The 18,033-nt window shown below is 39.9% G+C and overlaps 2 protein-coding genes across 7 annotated transcripts in view; both read left to right on the top strand.

Annotated features, from left to right (window-relative positions):
- The window catches only part of LOC108704665 (granulocyte colony-stimulating factor receptor), a 40,327-nt gene extending 37,930 nt beyond the window's left edge, over window positions 1–2,397 (top strand). For all 3 annotated transcript variants that reach the window (XM_041583948.1, XM_041583947.1, XM_041583949.1), the window contains exon 16: window positions 131–2,397. In XM_041583948.1, coding sequence (XP_041439882.1) covers window positions 131–568 — 438 coding nt within the window. In that variant the 3' untranslated portion in view covers window positions 569–2,397. The remainder of the gene's footprint in view (window positions 1–130) is intronic.
- Window positions 2,398–5,652: 3,255 nt separating this feature from the next.
- On the top strand, window positions 5,653–17,677 carry zbtb8b.S (zinc finger and BTB domain containing 8B S homeolog). Of its 4 annotated transcripts, none has more exons than XM_041583000.1 (4): window positions 5,653–6,067; window positions 9,950–10,882; window positions 12,916–13,094; window positions 16,035–17,555. In XM_041583000.1, exons 1-4 carry the CDS (start codon window positions 5,932–5,934, stop codon window positions 16,326–16,328), a joined length of 1,542 nt encoding a protein of 513 aa, XP_041438934.1. In that variant the 5' UTR covers window positions 5,653–5,931; the 3' UTR covers window positions 16,329–17,555.
- Window positions 17,678–18,033: the final 356 nt, after the last annotated feature.

The following is an 18,033-nucleotide window of genomic DNA, read 5'->3' as shown; positions in this document are numbered from 1 at the left end:
GGCAACCCCAATCTTTGGGAATTCTTCTATAAGGAATACCTTGCACATACAAAACAGTTTATGTTTACTGTATTTAATTATTTATGTAATAAAGAAATGTAATTACTTGTTTGGATGTTACATCCTGTAGACCCCCAAGATGTCACTTAACATCAGAGAAATGATTACGAGTGATCTCACAATTCTGGAGGGGTGGCCTGAGAAGAAACCCCCATCTACAGATGTCACCAAATGCACTCCTGTTTCATTTGAACACAAACCACAATGCAGTACAGATGATGCTGGGGTCCAGAGGCCCTATATCAATGTTGCTGACACTGTGCAGTATGCTAAGGTGATAACAGGATACTTTGGACAAAGTCCCACATCAACTTCCCACTTACGGTCTAACTCCACACAACCTCTCCTTAGCAACACATCTCCCAGCCCCCAAACCTATGAGAATATGTGGTTTCACAGTAACAATGAAGAAGATAGCATCTTTCTTATTGAAGACGAGAACCTGAGCAACTTCCCTCTGTTGCAGGCACTGAAGATCCAAGAGGATGGAGATATCTTCAGTTTTTAGGAATGAAGGATCTAGCAGTTGCTTTTAGACTGAGAAAGCATACCTGTATACAATGCTGGGTGTACACATGTAAATTTATGTGAAAGGAGTACACATGTACATCATACAGCACACATTGATAGCACTGAAGCAGGGAGGAGACTTTAACTGAGAAAAGGGCATATAATGACTAAATTTGACTTCTAGCCTTTACTACCAAACATTCTGCATTAAGAATATTGCCTTCTTAACAAAAATGGCTAACTATAAAGGAAACATGGTAGTGCAAGATACAAGGACTTTTTAAAAGGAATTTTGAGCCTTTAGCCCTAGGTTTGGGTTTTACATAACTGCTATTGGCAAGAGAGCCTTATGTGCCATTTCAGTAGGTTGATTATTTTACTCAAACCACTGTTTTTCTATATTACAGTATTAAATCCACATAAGGACTGCAAATAGTAGTCCTGTCTTTTTCCAATAACAGAATAGCTATATAGGGACCTCATCGGCTCCAAGCTCGTGAGCAATGATTTTTTTTAAAAAATATGGGCAGCAGTCAGTTTCTAGGTTAAGCAAACACAGCAAGACTTCCCCCAATCATGAAGACTATAAAGATGAAAAAAGCTGTTTTGTTTCATTTTCCCCAAATTGTTACTCTCATTGCCATTTCTCAGTATATCCTTTGATCTAAATTTCCTTCCTTAAAAAGCCTTGTGAACAGGTATGGAATTTAATGCTCAGGATAATCCAAGGTATTTAGAAATTCCATAATAAAGCAGAAGGCGGGCACCTTTATCCTCTGCCAGCTACTGCAGCAATCGTATGATTGTCCAGGGAACGCCTTATGCAACATGCCTCTCCAATAAGAGGCCTCTTATAAGAGGCTGGCCTTATGACAGTGGAGGGGCAGAGCAGAACCACCCCCCATACCAGCATGAATTTTCAACATCAAAAACTACCAAAAATGTTGTATTTTTTCAGGAAACAGATTTTTCTGTTCCATAATAAGATTTTAACAGAAAAAATGTAGTGTGAGCACTGGGTGGGAGAACAATCTGACCAACAGGGTCTGTGGCATAACTAGGAAATGTGGGCAATAAGTGGGACCGATCTCTCTCTCTAGGCCACCAAAACTGTTTGAAAGGAGACCAGATTTGTTAAGATATTTTAAACAACAAATCAGTCTGAATCCCATAGAGTTCTCGCCACTTCTGGATCTGCTACTACTATTGCTATGCCCCACATATGGATAGGGTATTTTGGTGTGGTAATGTAGGCATATGTAGACATGGTGGGGAACCTCAAACCCATACTTTGTCCTCCATACAATCCCTACTGAGATTTCATGTTCTTCTGGGTCCATAAGTTTCACCTACTACCTCTTTATGCTTCAGCCCTTCTGTTCCCTTTCCTGGAAAGTTCTGTCCCTCTCTAGATTTCATTCAAATTGTAATCGTATTCCCACAGTTTAGGGCTATGCAACAGGACCTCATGTGAAGCTTGGCATTGCAATCCCTAATTGTGTGTCCCATTAGATGTCACATTTGTTCAACCCCTTCAAAAGATTTACAGTATATACACATGCATACAGTATACAGACCTATTGATACACTCGATCATTAGGCCTAGCAACTTTGTCTATACCATTTCAGGTTTATTTATAAAATAGTTCTACCTCACATACTGTATGTTCTAAACCTTTCTTCAGTCTCTCCTCTTTTTCCAGTATACGCTACCCCTTCTAAATGTGAAAATTATTTTAATCCCAGGTGTTACATAGTAACATAGTTAAATTGGGTTGAAAAAAGACAAAGTCCATCAAGTTGAACCCCTCCAAATGAAAACCCAGCATCCATGCACACACCCCTCCATACTTTCACATAAATTATATATACCCATAGCTATACTAACTATAGAATCTAGTATCACAATAGCCTTTGATATTATGTCTGTCCAAAGTGCATAACCTTGCATTCATCAACATTGAAAATACAAAAAAAGGTGGTTGTGGGTGCACACCTAAGGCTAAATTTTAATATATTTAGGTACAATGGAAGTGCTACTGATCTGGCCAGTCAATCAATGCACATTCCCTGATGCCCTGTCTAAGTAATTCAATAAATATGCAAGTGCATGTATTTTAAAAACAGGGTTTCATAAAATTGATAAGCCACCATACCACATCAAGGTAAACCCCACACAGTGGTCCCTAACTTGTTGTTTGTGTGGTGTTTACCTTGACGTGGTATAATGGCTTATCAATTTTATGATCATAACTATGTAACAAAAAAAAAACCTGTTTTTAAAATACATGCACTTGCATATTTATTGAATTACTTAGTCAGGGCAAGCTATGGTTATTTCTTTAGTGCATGGCTTTAATTCTGGCTTTACATACAAACACACTCCTCCACCCTTTTTAATCCCTCTGTCCCTCCTAAAAAGGGTGTAACCATTTAAATTCACAGTCCAGTCACATGTTTCATCCCACCAGGTCTCAGTGATACCATTTATATCCTAATTTTTAGAGCATGCAATTAATTTTAGGTCTCCCATTTTACTTGACAAACTCCGTGCATTTGCCAGCATACAGCGGAGGTTACTACTTTTACTTTTGAAATTTACATTACTTAGTGGAGAATTATATGTTAAGTTAGTATGAGTCTGTTTTCCTTGTAACTTTTGTATACAAAAGTTGCAAAATTTCGGCTGGAAGTGGCTGCCTGAGACGTGCACCTGATTGACACACTAACTCGTCGAGTGCTGACCTCCTTAACTGGTAAACTGTATGCCCCTCTCACTCCTCCCCAATGACCCCTTACTAATCCCACTGCCCCACCTACCCTAGCTTCCCCATAATTCTTTATCTCACCCACCCCCCCCCTTGCCTAGTTTAAACACTCCTCCAACCTCTTAGCCATTCTTTCCCCTAGCACAGTGGACTCCCTTCCATTGAGGTGCAAACCGTCACAACTGTATAGCTTGTACCTCAAGGAAAAATCAGCCCCTCCTTCCTACACCAAGACGTGAGCCACGCATTTGTTCCCTACCACACTAGTGATAATGCTGCTGAGATTATATCTGATCTGGTTATAACCAATACAGTATAAACAACTTGTAGCAGTCTATATTCACAGCTTGAAGTCACTAGTGCGAGTGCCACACATTTTGGGACAGTGTTCCAGAGAAATAGCAACAGATTATATCTGCTTTGTGGACTATTGATTTAAAAGAGATAAGGGATTCTGTTATTGTGGTTGTCATTGATACCACATTATCACAGTAAGTATTTGTAGGACTAGGCAACAAAACTGCAAGTTTATTTGTGTCCAATCAAGGAAAGTTATTTGGATCAGGACAGAGGGGACAAAGCTCAGAACCTAAACCCATTTTACATGCGGTTTTAAGAAGAGAACATCCATTTTTTTGTCAATCTGTAAAATGATAAATTATCTCTATATTCAGGTACACTTATGTATGATACAGTCTGCACTGCTGCAAATATATCCGTTTTGCCCTGCACATTGTATTTCTATAAGTGCCTCATAGTAACCCCACTCTTGTGTACAACCGCCACAAAGTGCACTTTATCCCTTTAAAGAGTTTTTATGACAATGTTACATTTATGCTTAAATATATATATTTTTGGTAAACGTTGTGTATTACTTTCAGAAGAATATGTGTTCTTGATTATAGAAAGTAGTTGTGTGTACTTTTTGTTTGATTTTGTAGATATAAATGTGTTGTATGTGAATGCATAAGCTACTCTCCTATTTCATAAGTGTATTTGCTATCTAAATGCAGTTGCATTTGATATCAATGTTCTGTAACAGTGCTATGAAAAATGTTGATGCTTTAAACAATAAATTGTAATACCTTGTATTAGAGTCATGTGCTAGTTAAAATGATATACTAACAGACACAAGGGAAGATTTACTTAAAGATAAGTGTAACACAATTGGTAAGTCAGATCTATACAATATTACATTACAAACTGCAAGTTTCTCTTTTAATTTAGTGAACTTTTAATTCACTTCTGATTTTTCTGGGAACCTCACTTAGGACCAGTATCCCTTTAAATGCCACAGTTATCCACGTTAAGGTTCCAGAACGGTGTATGCACCATTTGCTTTACTCCCGATGATGTTAATTGGCACTGGATTCAGAGATGCCTTTTTTATTGTGTTGCATGTGATGTTATGGATGTTAAGTGCTCCCAAAAATCATTTAAAGACCACTTATTCAGGCTGCCAGTAAATTAAATGGCAACCTTTTATCACTGCATACTTGGAATATATTTAGCTATTAAAATGCATACTTGTCTGGGTTTGGGGCTGAAGTCATGTGTGAGCAGCAACAGACAGTTGCCACTACAGTTATGGGCAATATTGAGTATTTTCCTTCTGGCATAAAGACTGATAGAGAAAGCACTGTGTGTGACATTAACCCTTTGTGCTGCGTTTAGACAGGCAGACTAGAATGTTTCCTGCATTTCTATGGCAGTTCCTTTAAACATTTTCTTGGATTTTTCTTGTTATACTATAATCTATTGTATATCCAGCTGCAAAGAATGAGGTATCACTCTAAACCTAAAAAAAATTCCAGCTGTTCTAGCAAGGCCCTAGGACAGATTTTACATAGAAACAAAGCTCATTAAATTACCAAAGGGAATTAAAATATATTTGTCTTGAGCAACTCCTCTAACAGAATATTTCATGTCACTGGACAAAAACACATGTTTTTATATCTTAAAGATCTAATGATATGCAAATATGAGGTAAAGCTTCCCAGAAGACTGTACTGACATGGATGGTCAGGCAGTAGTTTGCTGGAGATGTGTCTATACCATTTTCCAGGCAACTATACCTGATAAGTACAGGCAATTTACAAGTCTGTGATGAGGGAGGATTATGGAACTTTAGCACATTGCATTTTGGCACTTTAAAAGAGAAACAAACCCTTTACCAAAATAACCCCTACCCCTCGCCCCACATAGACCCCCTTCCCTCCTCCCCCCCAGCCTAGCTGTCCCTCCCCCGCCCCACCGGGAAAATGCCCCTAACATTTTACTTAGCCACAACTTGCTGAGCCACAACATCGGAGTTCACAGCAGCCATCTTCTGGGTCATCTATGATAAGCTGAGACAGAGACTGGTGAACAGGGCCGGATTTGTGGCGAGACCACAAAGGCCCAGGCCTAGGGCGGCGAAATTTTAGGGGCGGCATGCTAGAATGCATAGGGAACGCAAAGTTCCCCAGCTCTACGATGCATGCGCATGTGCAAACTTGCGCAAGAAGGGGGAATGGTGTGAGCCAATAGCAGGCGATAGGACCCTGAGGCATTGGGCGCCCAGGGGAGAAATCCGATGCCAGCGAAGTGATGCATGCACAGTTGGAGCAATTTACCAGTTTGCAACAACTGCACAAGGACCGAAATGGATGTAAATTGCCAAAGCGCCGGAAGAAGACACGAAGAAGATGGCTGCGATGAACTCAGATGCTGTGACTCTTCACCAAGGGGTAAGTAAAAAGTTAGGTCCATTTCCCGCAGGGGGGGGCAACTAGGCTGGGGGGGAGGAGGGAGGGGGTATACATGGGGTGGGGGGTAGAGGTTTTTGTAAAGGGTTTGTTTCTCCCCATAGGCCTCTGAAACAATGAGCCATCCTGTTAGCTACATGATTGGATTGTGAATAGTTGTAAAACCACCAGGAAAAACCGAAGGGTGCCATTCATGCAGCATAAAAAACATGTCTTGCCCTGAACAGTTATCAATGTGTCCCTGACTGTTGAGGTAACACTGGCTCCCACTTAGGCCCCAATTTCAGGCAGCTAACCTCGGGCCATTTGTCATCAGTAGCACTATCCTAATTTTGATCAATTTCACCCATTGTCTTCCCCTAAATTTGCTCTAGTTCTGTCCCCAAATTGTAAAAAATCTGGGAAGTTTGACAAAAACACTAGAATCTCATGCCAGTGTAAAAAAAGTATAAAAATCCAAGATTGGCCCTATTTCATAAATTGTCGTCTCCTAAATTAGCAAAAAAACACACTCTCACGTGCCACTGTGGACAAAAAAGCCTAAAATCTGTTGGTATATTTCACCTGGTATAAGGTAGGTAAAATTTTGTATGTTTCACCTACTATATTGTCCCAAATTAGTCCATATTTTTTCTAAATTGTGAAAATTCTGCTTAAAAAACTCTGGACCAGAACTTGAAACAAGTCTGTTTAATGGTAACAGCGAAACAGGAAAGACCCTGCCAGCACCATTCTTCACCTTTTTGGAATAGGGAACTTACAAACTTTACAGAGTTAATGAAGTGTAAAAGATATCTCTTTTGGTACGTAACTACGCCATTTCACTAAGATGTAGATTTTACTGAACGTTACCTCTTGTGCCAGACTTGCCTTCGCCACCTCAGACCAGGCTAAGTGCAATAGAGTAGATAGGACTTCCTAAAAAAATAGTTAAAGATTTTTCTAAGTCCCAAAAAATGCTAGCGTCTTTTCCTTTTTCAGGGTGATAGGCTGAAAAAGAGCGTAAATATTTTTGGGGTAACCTGCTTCCCCCCTACATTTCCTAACATATGGCACATAAACTATACACTGGGCTCATGTGTAGGGCAATATAACAACTTTATTTTATTTTATTAAGGTTTCCCGGGCTTGTGTAATATAATGTATTTGCTGCAACATATACTTCCATTCAACTTTAACTTCCTGCCGTATGCAAATTAGGCAATGCTAACGCAACTTTGCTTCACTTGGCACAGTAACACTAGCGCAACCATATGCAAATTAGGCAATGCTAACGCAACTTTGCTTCACTTGGCGCAGTAACGCTAGTGCAACTTCGCCAGAGTTTGGGCCCTGGACGCTTTGGATTTAAGTGAATTAGCATTGTCCTGTCGAATCTACGCCTGGCGTAGTGTTGCGCTGAGAGCAAAGCCGTCGCTGGCGAATTTTTGGAGCTTAGTGAATTTGCCCCATTGTCTTCTTCTAAACTGGAGTAAATTCACAGGTCGGCACACACACTATTTATCTGCAGTCGGGGACGTGGCCCCTCTTTTTATTAATATTTCACCACAAAGATCAACGAAGGGAGGTTGAACCCCCCATCTTTGTGGTGAAATATTAATAAAAAGAGGGGCCACATCCCCGACTGCAGATAAATAGTGTGTGTGCAGACCTATGAATTTACTGCTATTGCTGAGGGAGGACCAGCACCACCATTGCAGGATAAGTTTAGTGGCGGGTGAGCGGTAGATATAACACATTACTTCTCCTAAACTGGCCCTTGGTCTGCGATGTGAGGACCCTTCTCCCACCATCATGAACAAAAAGTGCCTAAAAGATTACTTTTGCTGTAACATCCCCTGTCTTTTCCTAAATTGGTCTTTAATGTGTGAAAACTCTGCCCCTTATTTAGTAAAATAGCAGAAGGGCCAGGAGCACTTTGATTTAAGATTGTTTCATTTCACCAACTCTGTCCTCCTCGAACAAATAGGGAGAAGAGGTTCTGATAGCACAAAGAGCTCTGAGAATAAAATATACGTGATTTCTGAAGGAATAATGTGTTAGTGGTCATGGCTATGAACCAACACGAAATATACGAAGTGTTTTTTATTTTTCACTGACAAATACAAGCCACAGCACTTCTTCAGCCCCTAGCGCAACTTACAAGCCGCCCCTTCCTGTAAGGCTACGTGCTGCGTCACTGCGTTTCTACACGTTAGTCGTCGTGACGCCACAATCTTGCGAGAAACGAGACTTGTGACGTCGGGAGAAGCTGTCCTGCTGGAGTCTAAGCGCTGGGTATTATCGGGTTTGTGGGGCGTTGAAGCAGCTTTCCGGGACTGCGGACTGAGTTAAGAAGAGAGGGACTGTTGGGCGGTGTGATAGACTTGCCTTACATTAGCGACTCACTCGCCTAGCGGCTAACCCGGCCCTGTATGCATCTGCCTTAGCTTGTGTGTTTAGTAAGTCACCCACTCGCCATTCATTGCTAGCTCATGGGTTCATTTGTGCTGTCCCTGCAGTAGTACGTAGGCTGTCTATCTGCACTCACCCTTCATTTATAATGAAAAATAGTAATCATGGGCAACCTGTTGTCCCAGTCCAATGACCATATTGGATAATTGCTTTCATAATTCTACGTGCACTTGACCAATAAACATTGTAAATAACCCACTGATTTCCTGGAGAAAAGTTGTGGGAAAGGCAAAAAAAAGTTAATATTTTTTGAAAATTAAATAGTAGCGATTCTAATAGGGCAGGCAATTAGCCCATTGAGGTGATGAGTTAAGGCCCCATATACGGGCTGATAAAAGCTGCTTATTGGCCTGTGTGTGGGGCCATCCAACGGACTTTCCTGATCGATATCTGGCCAAAAGTCGGCCAGATCTAGATCGGGACAGGTTAAAAAATCTTTGCGTCTATCTTTGCGTCTATGCGGTCCTGCCAATATCTGATCCATTATGATACGATCGTTGGGCCTTATGGCCCACAATCGGATCAGCCCGATATCGCCCACTTCTGTGTGGGCATATTGGGTAGAGATCCCCTTGTTTGGCGACACCGCCAAACGAGAGGATCTCTACATCTATGGCCACCTTTAGTAATGTTTGAGGAAAGGAAGAAAGAGTATGGTAGGCAGATAAAACTAGTTTACTTCAATATGCTGGGTATGCCTTTAGAATAGCTGCTGGCTTAAGCACTTTAGAGTGAGTTCCATAGACTTACTGCAAATCTTGAAGCATGCCTTGGATAACTGAAAAGTATATAATATGTGACTACAGAGTAGATTGTTTTACAATGTATTGTGGCTGAGATTGATGGAGATTCCGACCTAAAGTGATACTGACATGTTCCTAGAAAAATATCAGTGAAAAGAAGCTGCACGTGAAATATAGTCAGCTAAAAGCTCCCAAAAGCCTGGTAATCATCTTGCATAGTTGTTTGAGTCACGCTGGGCTGGGGGCGATCCCTCCATAGGCTGGAGTCCTGTTTTCATTTGTAATTCGAGGGATCACCGCTCTCAGCCCACCATGAGTGAAACAACTCAGCAAGATGATTTAATGGTGTCGGAGGGTCGCCGTTACTAAGGTTCGCAGGACTGGGGGGCAGCTTTTAGCTGTTTATATTTTCACATGCAGCTTCTATTTACTGATACCGACACGTTCCAGTTTTTATTGTATCACTTTAATAATGTGGAGCACAAACTGTGACGTTGTGGAATTTTCTCCCAGAAGAATTTGGATGTTTTTTATAGCGACCTACATTGTTTGGGGGTATAGTTTTCCTTTAAACCTAAAAATAATAGATGTTCTCAGAGCAATCATTTTGAAGCGGTTCATTTATTTGATGATTTTATTTGCTTCATGGTTTTTTTCCTTCTTTCAGCTAGGAGATATTTTTGTGTTGGAGCCATGGAGATGTCATCATATTATACCAAACTACTTGGGGAATTAAATGAACAGAGGAAGAGGGATTTCTTCTGTGACTGCAGCATAATTGTAGAGGGCCGAATTTTCAAAGCCCACAGGAATGTTTTGTTTGCGAACAGTGGTTATTTTCGAGCCATGCTAGTTCACTATATTCAGGACAGCGGGAGACACAGCACAGCCTCTCTGGATATTGTCACATCAGAGGCATTCTCTACCATCCTGGACTTTCTTTATTCAGGCAAGCTGAACGTTTGTGGAGAAAATGTGATCGAAGTTATGAGTGCGGCTAGTTATCTGCAGATGACAGATGTGGTCAACTTCTGTAAAGCCTATATCCACTCTTCATTAGACATATGCCGGAAGATTGAGAAGGAAAGTTCCTTTGGACAGGCAGACAGTGGCAGCGATGGCATAAATAGTGGAAGAGAAGCAGAGCTTGGGGCCTCACCTGAGAAAGAAAATGACAGTGACTGCCAGAAAGATCCACCCGGTGGCGACTGCAGTAGTTGCAACTCTATAGAGCTGATGGTAAAACATCACCCAACCGACGGCTCCAATGAAAGTAAAAGTTCCAACAAAGCAGTAGAACCAAAAGAGGAATTTGACTCTGATGTTGTGGAGGTGTCAGAGGGTGTACAAACCTACCATATTCCTACAGGACTGGAACAGGGAGAGGAAGGTCTGCATTCAGCATCTGGGGTTGATATAGCATGCAATAACTATCACATGAAGCAATTTCTTGAGGCTCTTTTGAGAAATAGTTCTTCCCAGAGGAAGGATGATGCAGTGCATCATTTTCCACGGGACTTTGAATCTCGTCAAGAAGATACTGGTGTCCCAATGAGCTCTATGATGGATATTCAAGGTGACTGGTTTGGGGAAGACACAGGTAATGGACCATAAGAGGGTTTTTGTATTATATAAAGCTGTATTTTTCATACCCTATAATGCAGGCAGAAGAGTTATTATCCAGAACACTTTGATTCAGACACAAGGTGTTTTTGTAAGTTATGGATCACAAGTCTACTGAAAAACTTGAAAAAGTTAAATAAACCCAATACAAATGTTTTTGCCACCAATACCAATTTATACAGCTTGGTTAGAAACAAGCACAATTTACTGGTTTATAATAGATAACAAGAAATAATTCTTAGAAAATAGAATTATTTGTGTAAAATGCTTTATGGATATCGTGTTTCCAAATAAGAGAGATCCCTTAAAATTCAGCAGAGCTGGGGGAGATAATACAAGATAAAATTGTGCACTTAAACCCATTCAAAAAGAGGCAGCTTCAGAAAGCAAAGCATATGTTTTCCCTTGGCAATTTACATTATTGCCAGTGAGAAAGCATTTTCAGTATATTCGTCACTTGTGATAGAGCAGATTTATCCCATGTGCCATAATCCAAAATAGTGAAAATTTTAATTTGGAAAATATAGATTTGTGGTTATAGCTGCGAATTTCTTAAATCACAAAAAAGCTACAAACTTATATACAAATATACGCCCTTTAGTGTTTTTGCAGGATCATTAATGCACCCAGTTTGCTCTGAGGAATTGTATACGCATGCTTTGTTGACTTGTGTTTAACCTGGAATTACCTCCATTCTGGATATGGCAGTAATTCCAGGGTTCCCCTGGCAGGTCATATCAGTAGCCATTACTAACTTTGTGTGCGATGCCCACTCTGCTAATGTTGCTTGCATCACACTGTTGATGCAGAAATTATGCTGGAATTCTGGGTGAAAAACACTGCATTGTGGGGAAAGAATGATGAACCGCATTTAAAAAGTGCACTTTGCATCATGCGTTGCATTATAAATGAATCATTTGGTTGGTTCACATAGTGCATAATGAAATAGCAACTGGCATAGAAATGCACTACTGGGTTGTGATCCAACTAGTTGAAGTGGGTGCATTTCAACTTATCTCAATCATTAAAGGAAAAGGAAAGGCTGACTTTACTTGGAGCTGCCAAAAGTTATGCACCCGCAAGTGATTGTGTATACTCACCTCACACCCCGGGCCGGTGCTCCTATCAGCAGAAAACTGCACAACATTGGGGTTCTTCCAGTGAGCATCACGGAGTGATCGGCTTCCAGCTTCTTCTTTCTTTGCGCGGGTGAGCATGTGCAGTAGCGTGTAAAAGCCCAACTTTAACAAAGAAGACGGCTATACTGCGGACACGCCTGCCCCGGGATATTTGAAGAAAGAGGGAAGCCAGTCTGCTCTGTGGTACTCACTGGAAGAAACCCCAGACCGGTGCAGTTTTCTCCTGATAGGAGCACCGGCCCGGGGTGTGAGGTGAGTACATATAATCACTTGGGCGTGCCTAACTTTTGGCAACCCCAATTAAATAGGCTTTACCCTCTCCTTTAAAATGCAGACTTGAACCATGAAGACTTTAATTCTTTGGAAACTACAACGAAACCTCGATTTTAAGTACCCTGATTTTAAGTTCTCCTGCATTTTACAATTTTTATTTGTGGTCCCACCAATTTATAATGCATTTCAGTGGGTACATTAACCTGATTTTAAGTAATGTTTTCCTGGATTTTACATAACAATTTTGTCCTGATCTACCCAAAAATTTCTGTTTGTGAATGTTATTAGTCAAATAAAGAGGTTTAAAGTATAACAATCACTTATTGCTTTAGGTTGTGTATGTGACTGACAGAGAGGCCTTGCACATGCCCCACATAGTGTAACATTGATGCTGCAATGTTTAACCCTTGTTATTAACACAGTAAATATTGTATCTCAAAGTCAAACTGACTCGTGCTTATATCCTTGAAGAAAAAGTTGTGTTAACAAATTTCCATGATTTTACATTTTCCCAGATTTTACATAATTTTTCCTGGTCCGCTGAAAAACATAAAATGGGGGTTGCACACTCATGTGTTCTTTTTACCTTTTCTTAAAGGGGATGTCCTAGTTGTTCCTATCAAGCTGCACAAGTGTCCATTCTGTCCATACACAGCCAAGCAGAAAGGGATCCTCAAACGACACATCCGCTCTCACACTGGTGAGCGGCCTTATCCCTGTGACGTATGTGGGAAAAGATTTACCCGACAGGAGCACCTGAGAAGCCATGCACTGACTGTGAGTATATGCAGCTGACTAAAGAAAATCCGTTCTTAACTAGGCTTTTTATTCATACAATCAACTAAATTACCCTGCATTTATTAGCATTAGTTCTTATGATTGTAGAACTTTAAGGGATACTGTCATCACAAGTGTGTCTCTTTAAATGTATTGTTCCACCAAAACTACTATAAAAAATGCTGCAACTTAATTTTAGCTTCAGGAACAAAATTCATTTTTGGAGTGTTGTGTCCATAATCACTTGTCTATAGTTGAGTTTAAAAAAAGATGCAACATCCATCAAGATGCTTTTACTGTAAATGAATCCTTTAAAGGAAAAGTATACCCCTATTTGAACAGGAGCTCATTCAGTTGGGTTTATGCAGAAAAAGTGCATAAACAATTTTGAACGGCTAGAAATAAATATAAATGTATTCCATTATTACAGAAACATATTTGATTCAACCTATTGAAAAGAAACCATAAAAGAATGTCCGTGGGCCAGTCCCCCTAAAGTCGTCCTGTTAATACACTCCTCCCGCATCGTGTTCCATTGTGAAGTGTTTGTATTGTTGTATAGAGAGAAAGCATAGATGGCGAGAAAAAAAAATAAAACCTTTATTTTAGTTAAAAGTTGCCCCTCCCCTGCATAGATTCTGTTTACAGGATATGTGCAGGCTACAGGTGTAATGCAAAAAAGAAATCTTTAAATCGATACTGACACATTCCTATAAAGATCATAGGAACGTGTCAGTATGATGTAAATGCTGCAAGTAATCGTTCCCCCCGCAAAGCCGCCCCGCGCACCTGTGTGCTGCGACTCGCTCACACAGCTAACTGATCTTCTGGGTTGCTTCAGTGACGCAGGGCTGGGGGCGGAGCGATCCCTCCATAGGCTAAAGTCCTGTTTTTCATTCGTATTCGGCCTGTGGAAGGATCATGCCGCCCCCAGCCCAGCTTCACTGAAACGGTTTGGAGGATCTTTTAGTATCGCTTTAATAAAGATTAGAGATCTGTGTATTGTTCAGATAACTCACACCTCCTCTGGAAGGAGGAAATATATGTGAATAGGGTTACATTGCTGTGGAAAATCCATAAGGAGTAGATCACATCCACTGCCTTTCCAGAATATAGGTCCCTGCTCATCTTCTCATAAAAGGAAATAAAATTATTCTGGCAAGATCTATTACGCTTAAAACCATGCTGGCACAAACTCATAATATTATGATTTGCAATGAAGTCCATTATCTTATCCCTTAATACCCCTTTGAAAAATGTTCCTACCACTAATGTCAGACTAACCGGCCTTGAGTTTTAGACTAAGAAATTGATCAGACCACATTAGCAATTTGCCAGTCTCTCGGCACTATGCCAGACCTCAATGAATCCGGAAAATTTAAGTAAAAAATGGCTGAATACCATCTGGCCCTGGACCTTTGTTAATCTTAACATGTTCTAGTCTCTTTTGAATTTCATCATGTGTGAACCATGCATCATTAGTTGTATTACTAGAATTGGGACTATCAAGAAGGAAACCTTCACTTACTGGTTCCTCATTTGTGTAGACAGATGAGTTCAGAATCTGCGCTTTTTTTGTTCTCATCAACCAGCTGACCCCCCTCTGATATTAAAGGTCCCACTCTTTTCCTGCTTCATTTTTTTACTATTAACATATTTAAAAAATTATTTTGGATTCTTTTTACTGCTTGCTGCAATACCATTTTCCATATCAATTTTAGCTTGCCTTATAGCATTTTTGCAGGATTTATTGTTCCCTTTGTACCTTATAAATGATTTGGTTGTCCCAGCTAACTTGAAAGCCTTAAAAACACGTCTTTTCTTACCCACCTCAACACCAACACTTCTATTGAACCACAAAACTTTTGTTTTGCAACAACATTCGTTGCTTACAAGGGGAATATACTGTAGTATATTTATTAAGCAGCATTTTAAAGACTTCCCATTTTTGTTCTGTGTTTAACCTTGTGAAAAGCATTTCCCACTTAATATGTTGCAGAGATGCCCTGATACTGTCAAAGTTTGGACGTCTGAAATTTAGTGTTTTAGTTACTCCCTTATAGAATTGCTTCTGCAACAGAATCTCAAAGGAGACCATGTTATGATCACTATTCCCTAAATGCTCACCCACACAAATGTTAGAGATGAGTTCAGTATTGTTAGTTATTACAAGGTCCATAAGAGAGTTATTCCTAGTAGGTTCTTGAATGAGCTTAAAAAAAATAGTTATGGAGTGACCAGCCTGATCCCCAAACCTTAAACCAATAGAAAATTTGTGGGGTGACACAAAAAAACTGTTTCTAAGGCCAAACCAAGAAATACAGAATTGTGGAATGTAACAGGTGACAGAAGTTGGTTGACTCCACGTAACACAGATGTGCAGCAGTTCTCAGAAACACTGATTATACAATAAATATTTGATTCAAAGGAAAGCAAAATCTTGAAACATGTTTCAGTTTATACAGTGAATTTTTGAGTTTGTAAACAAGAATGCAGACACTGATATTTTTTGGAGCAGCCTAATATTCACTTTTCTTTACTTTCTGTAAAGCAATAACACAATGTGATAAATTTTTCTTCATGTTCCTAATAAAATCATTATAAAAACCCTAATGCATTTGTGTGCATGGAAATAAAAGTGATTATAAGGATTGAGTTGTATTTACTTTTTAAATCCACTGCTATTATTGCGAACACAACTGTATATGTTGTATCATCATTTAGTTATTTATATGGCACTGGCAACATACAAGTGCTTTTCTATTATTCAATGATGTACATAAAAAAGCCAGTCTGCCTGTTAAATGCAATTAAGTCTATGACTTGGAAAAATGAAATATAGAGTACTGGATTCTTTCTTGCTGTTTTGTTAGATGGAACTTCCTAAAAAATATCTAAAATGTTTTGTACATTACCAATAACATTGTTTTCCTCTGCTAGGTCCATCGTTCTAATCGACCAATCATATGTAAAGGTTGCCGGCGTACTTTTACCAGTAATTTATCTCCTGGCTTGAGACGTTTTGGTTTGTGTGACAGTTGCACCTGCGTCACCACCACACATGATGACTCCAACCACCCAGGTGGCACAGAAGCTGCCTCTGAGAGTATGGACAAGGAAGAAGAGGTGGATGGAGACTGGCCAATCTACATTGAGTCTGGAGATGAGAATGAAGGGCCCGAGGAGGAGGAAATTGATGATAAAGATCAAATCCACAGAGAGGTGCTAATGTGACCACTGTACCCTAAGAATGAGCGAGGGACTCATCACCTTAGTCAAGACCATTTACCATCTCATTTGCAGGAAGACTTCTCTACTCCCTCATAATGTGTGGCAAGTTACACATAAACATCACTGTATAGTGTGCTTCTTGCTCTTTAAATTTATGAGAAGCCTGTGGGAAGGACACTTATGACCACATACCAGACAATTTAAAATGAGTTTTCTCTGTTCCTTTCACCAACATACCAGGTTGCACATTACACATCTAATTTAAAGTGTGGCGTGCTCCTTGCTCTTGCGGACAACTGAAGAAACATTTTCACTAGTACTATTCCACATTTTAGTGCTGTGCACTAAACCCATGTCTGTTTGAAGACTTTTAATCCATTGTAACGCTTGTGCTAGTTTTATGTGTGCAACAAATACATTGCCAAAATTCTGGTTGCAAACTGTCTGCACCCTGGTACAGAACATTGTGACAATTCCTATGCTGTAGATGTCCCTATACTTCTGTTCACATGTACTTTATTTACTTTGACTGCAGCTCTCCAATGCATGAACAGGTGGTTTGATTGCTGCCCAAATATCCACCTTAATCGTTGAAAATTGGGAGTACAGTCTTATGCAGCACTGCAATTTCACCATTGATCTCCGACTCTATTGCAGTTAAAGGTCCTATAAACGACTATACGTATGTCTAAACGTACCTTGGATAGACTGACACACTGAAGACATTCTCTGGAAATAAGGTTTACATCTAGGACGCACTTACTTGCAAAGGCAGAAAAGAAATGGATTTCTGTGTATTTTTCTGCATTGACCTTAATGTAGGGTTTGTACACTTTCACACACTCATACTGGAAGACCATAGAAATGTTTCACAATAGAACCCGCATTATTTATGTAGCTATATTATGGTGGTATACGTCTTATTACTGTATGCAGAACTTAATAGGAAATTAGATAGGCCCTGTGTTGTTGGCTAGACAACATTTTAAAAATACACTGCGCAAAATGCCTTGAAGTGCACTTAAAGACAGAGCCTGCTTTCATAGAAGTATAGGAATCAATGCAGTTTAACAGCAGAATAATTCTGGAGTAATTCCTTGTACTTTAGTTCATTCCTGGTGGTAAAAGCAGAAGGAAGGTTGAGATTACCCCAAGCAATTGTATTCCAGATATGTCTGACACCTATACCAGTTCTTTATGAACCTACGCCTCTTTCAGTTGAGTAAATAGCCCAGATTGATTTGTACTCAAAGTATGAACTGATTGACCTTCATCAACAAATGATTGTTGGCATTGATTACCTGTCACATTTGAAAATAGTTGCCTTTACCTGTTTTAATAAAAAAAAAAAAGCCTTCCCTTTAAATTAGGGATGCACCGAACCCAGGATTCGGCCTTTTTCAGCAGGATTTGGATTTGGCCGAATCCTTCTGCCAGGCCGAACCGAATTTGCATATGCAAATTAGGGGTGGGAGGGAAATCGCGTGACTTTTTGTCACAAAACAAGGAAGTAAAAAATATTTTCCCCTTCCCACTCCTAATTTGCATATGCAAATTAGGACTTGGTTCGGTATGCGGCCGAATCTTTCGAGAAGGATTCTGGGGTTCGTCCGATTCCAAAATAGTGGATTCGGTGCATCCCTACTTTAAATCCGTATATATTGATCTTGACGTAGCTAATGTTTAGCTTTTCCACATGCCTAAATAA

The sequence above is a fragment of the Xenopus laevis genome, chromosome 2S (assembly GCF_017654675.1).
Source record: "Xenopus laevis strain J_2021 chromosome 2S, Xenopus_laevis_v10.1, whole genome shotgun sequence".
Taxonomy (NCBI): Eukaryota; Metazoa; Chordata; class Amphibia; order Anura; family Pipidae; genus Xenopus; species Xenopus laevis.
Note: the sequence above shows the minus strand (reverse complement) of the source record. Positions and strands in the feature narration are given on the sequence as shown.

Coding starts and splice junctions, on each gene's coding strand:
- zbtb8b.S (XM_041583000.1), top strand. CDS start 5,932: ATGCACAGTTGGAGCAATTTACCAGTTTGCAACAACTGCACAAGGACC. Junction 10,883..12,915: donor CTGGTTTGGGGAAGACACAG/GTAATGGACCAT, acceptor CTTTTCTTAAAG/GGGATGTCCTAGTTGTTCCT. Junction 13,095..16,034: donor TGAGAAGCCATGCACTGACT/GTGAGTATATGC, acceptor TTCCTCTGCTAG/GTCCATCGTTCTAATCGACC.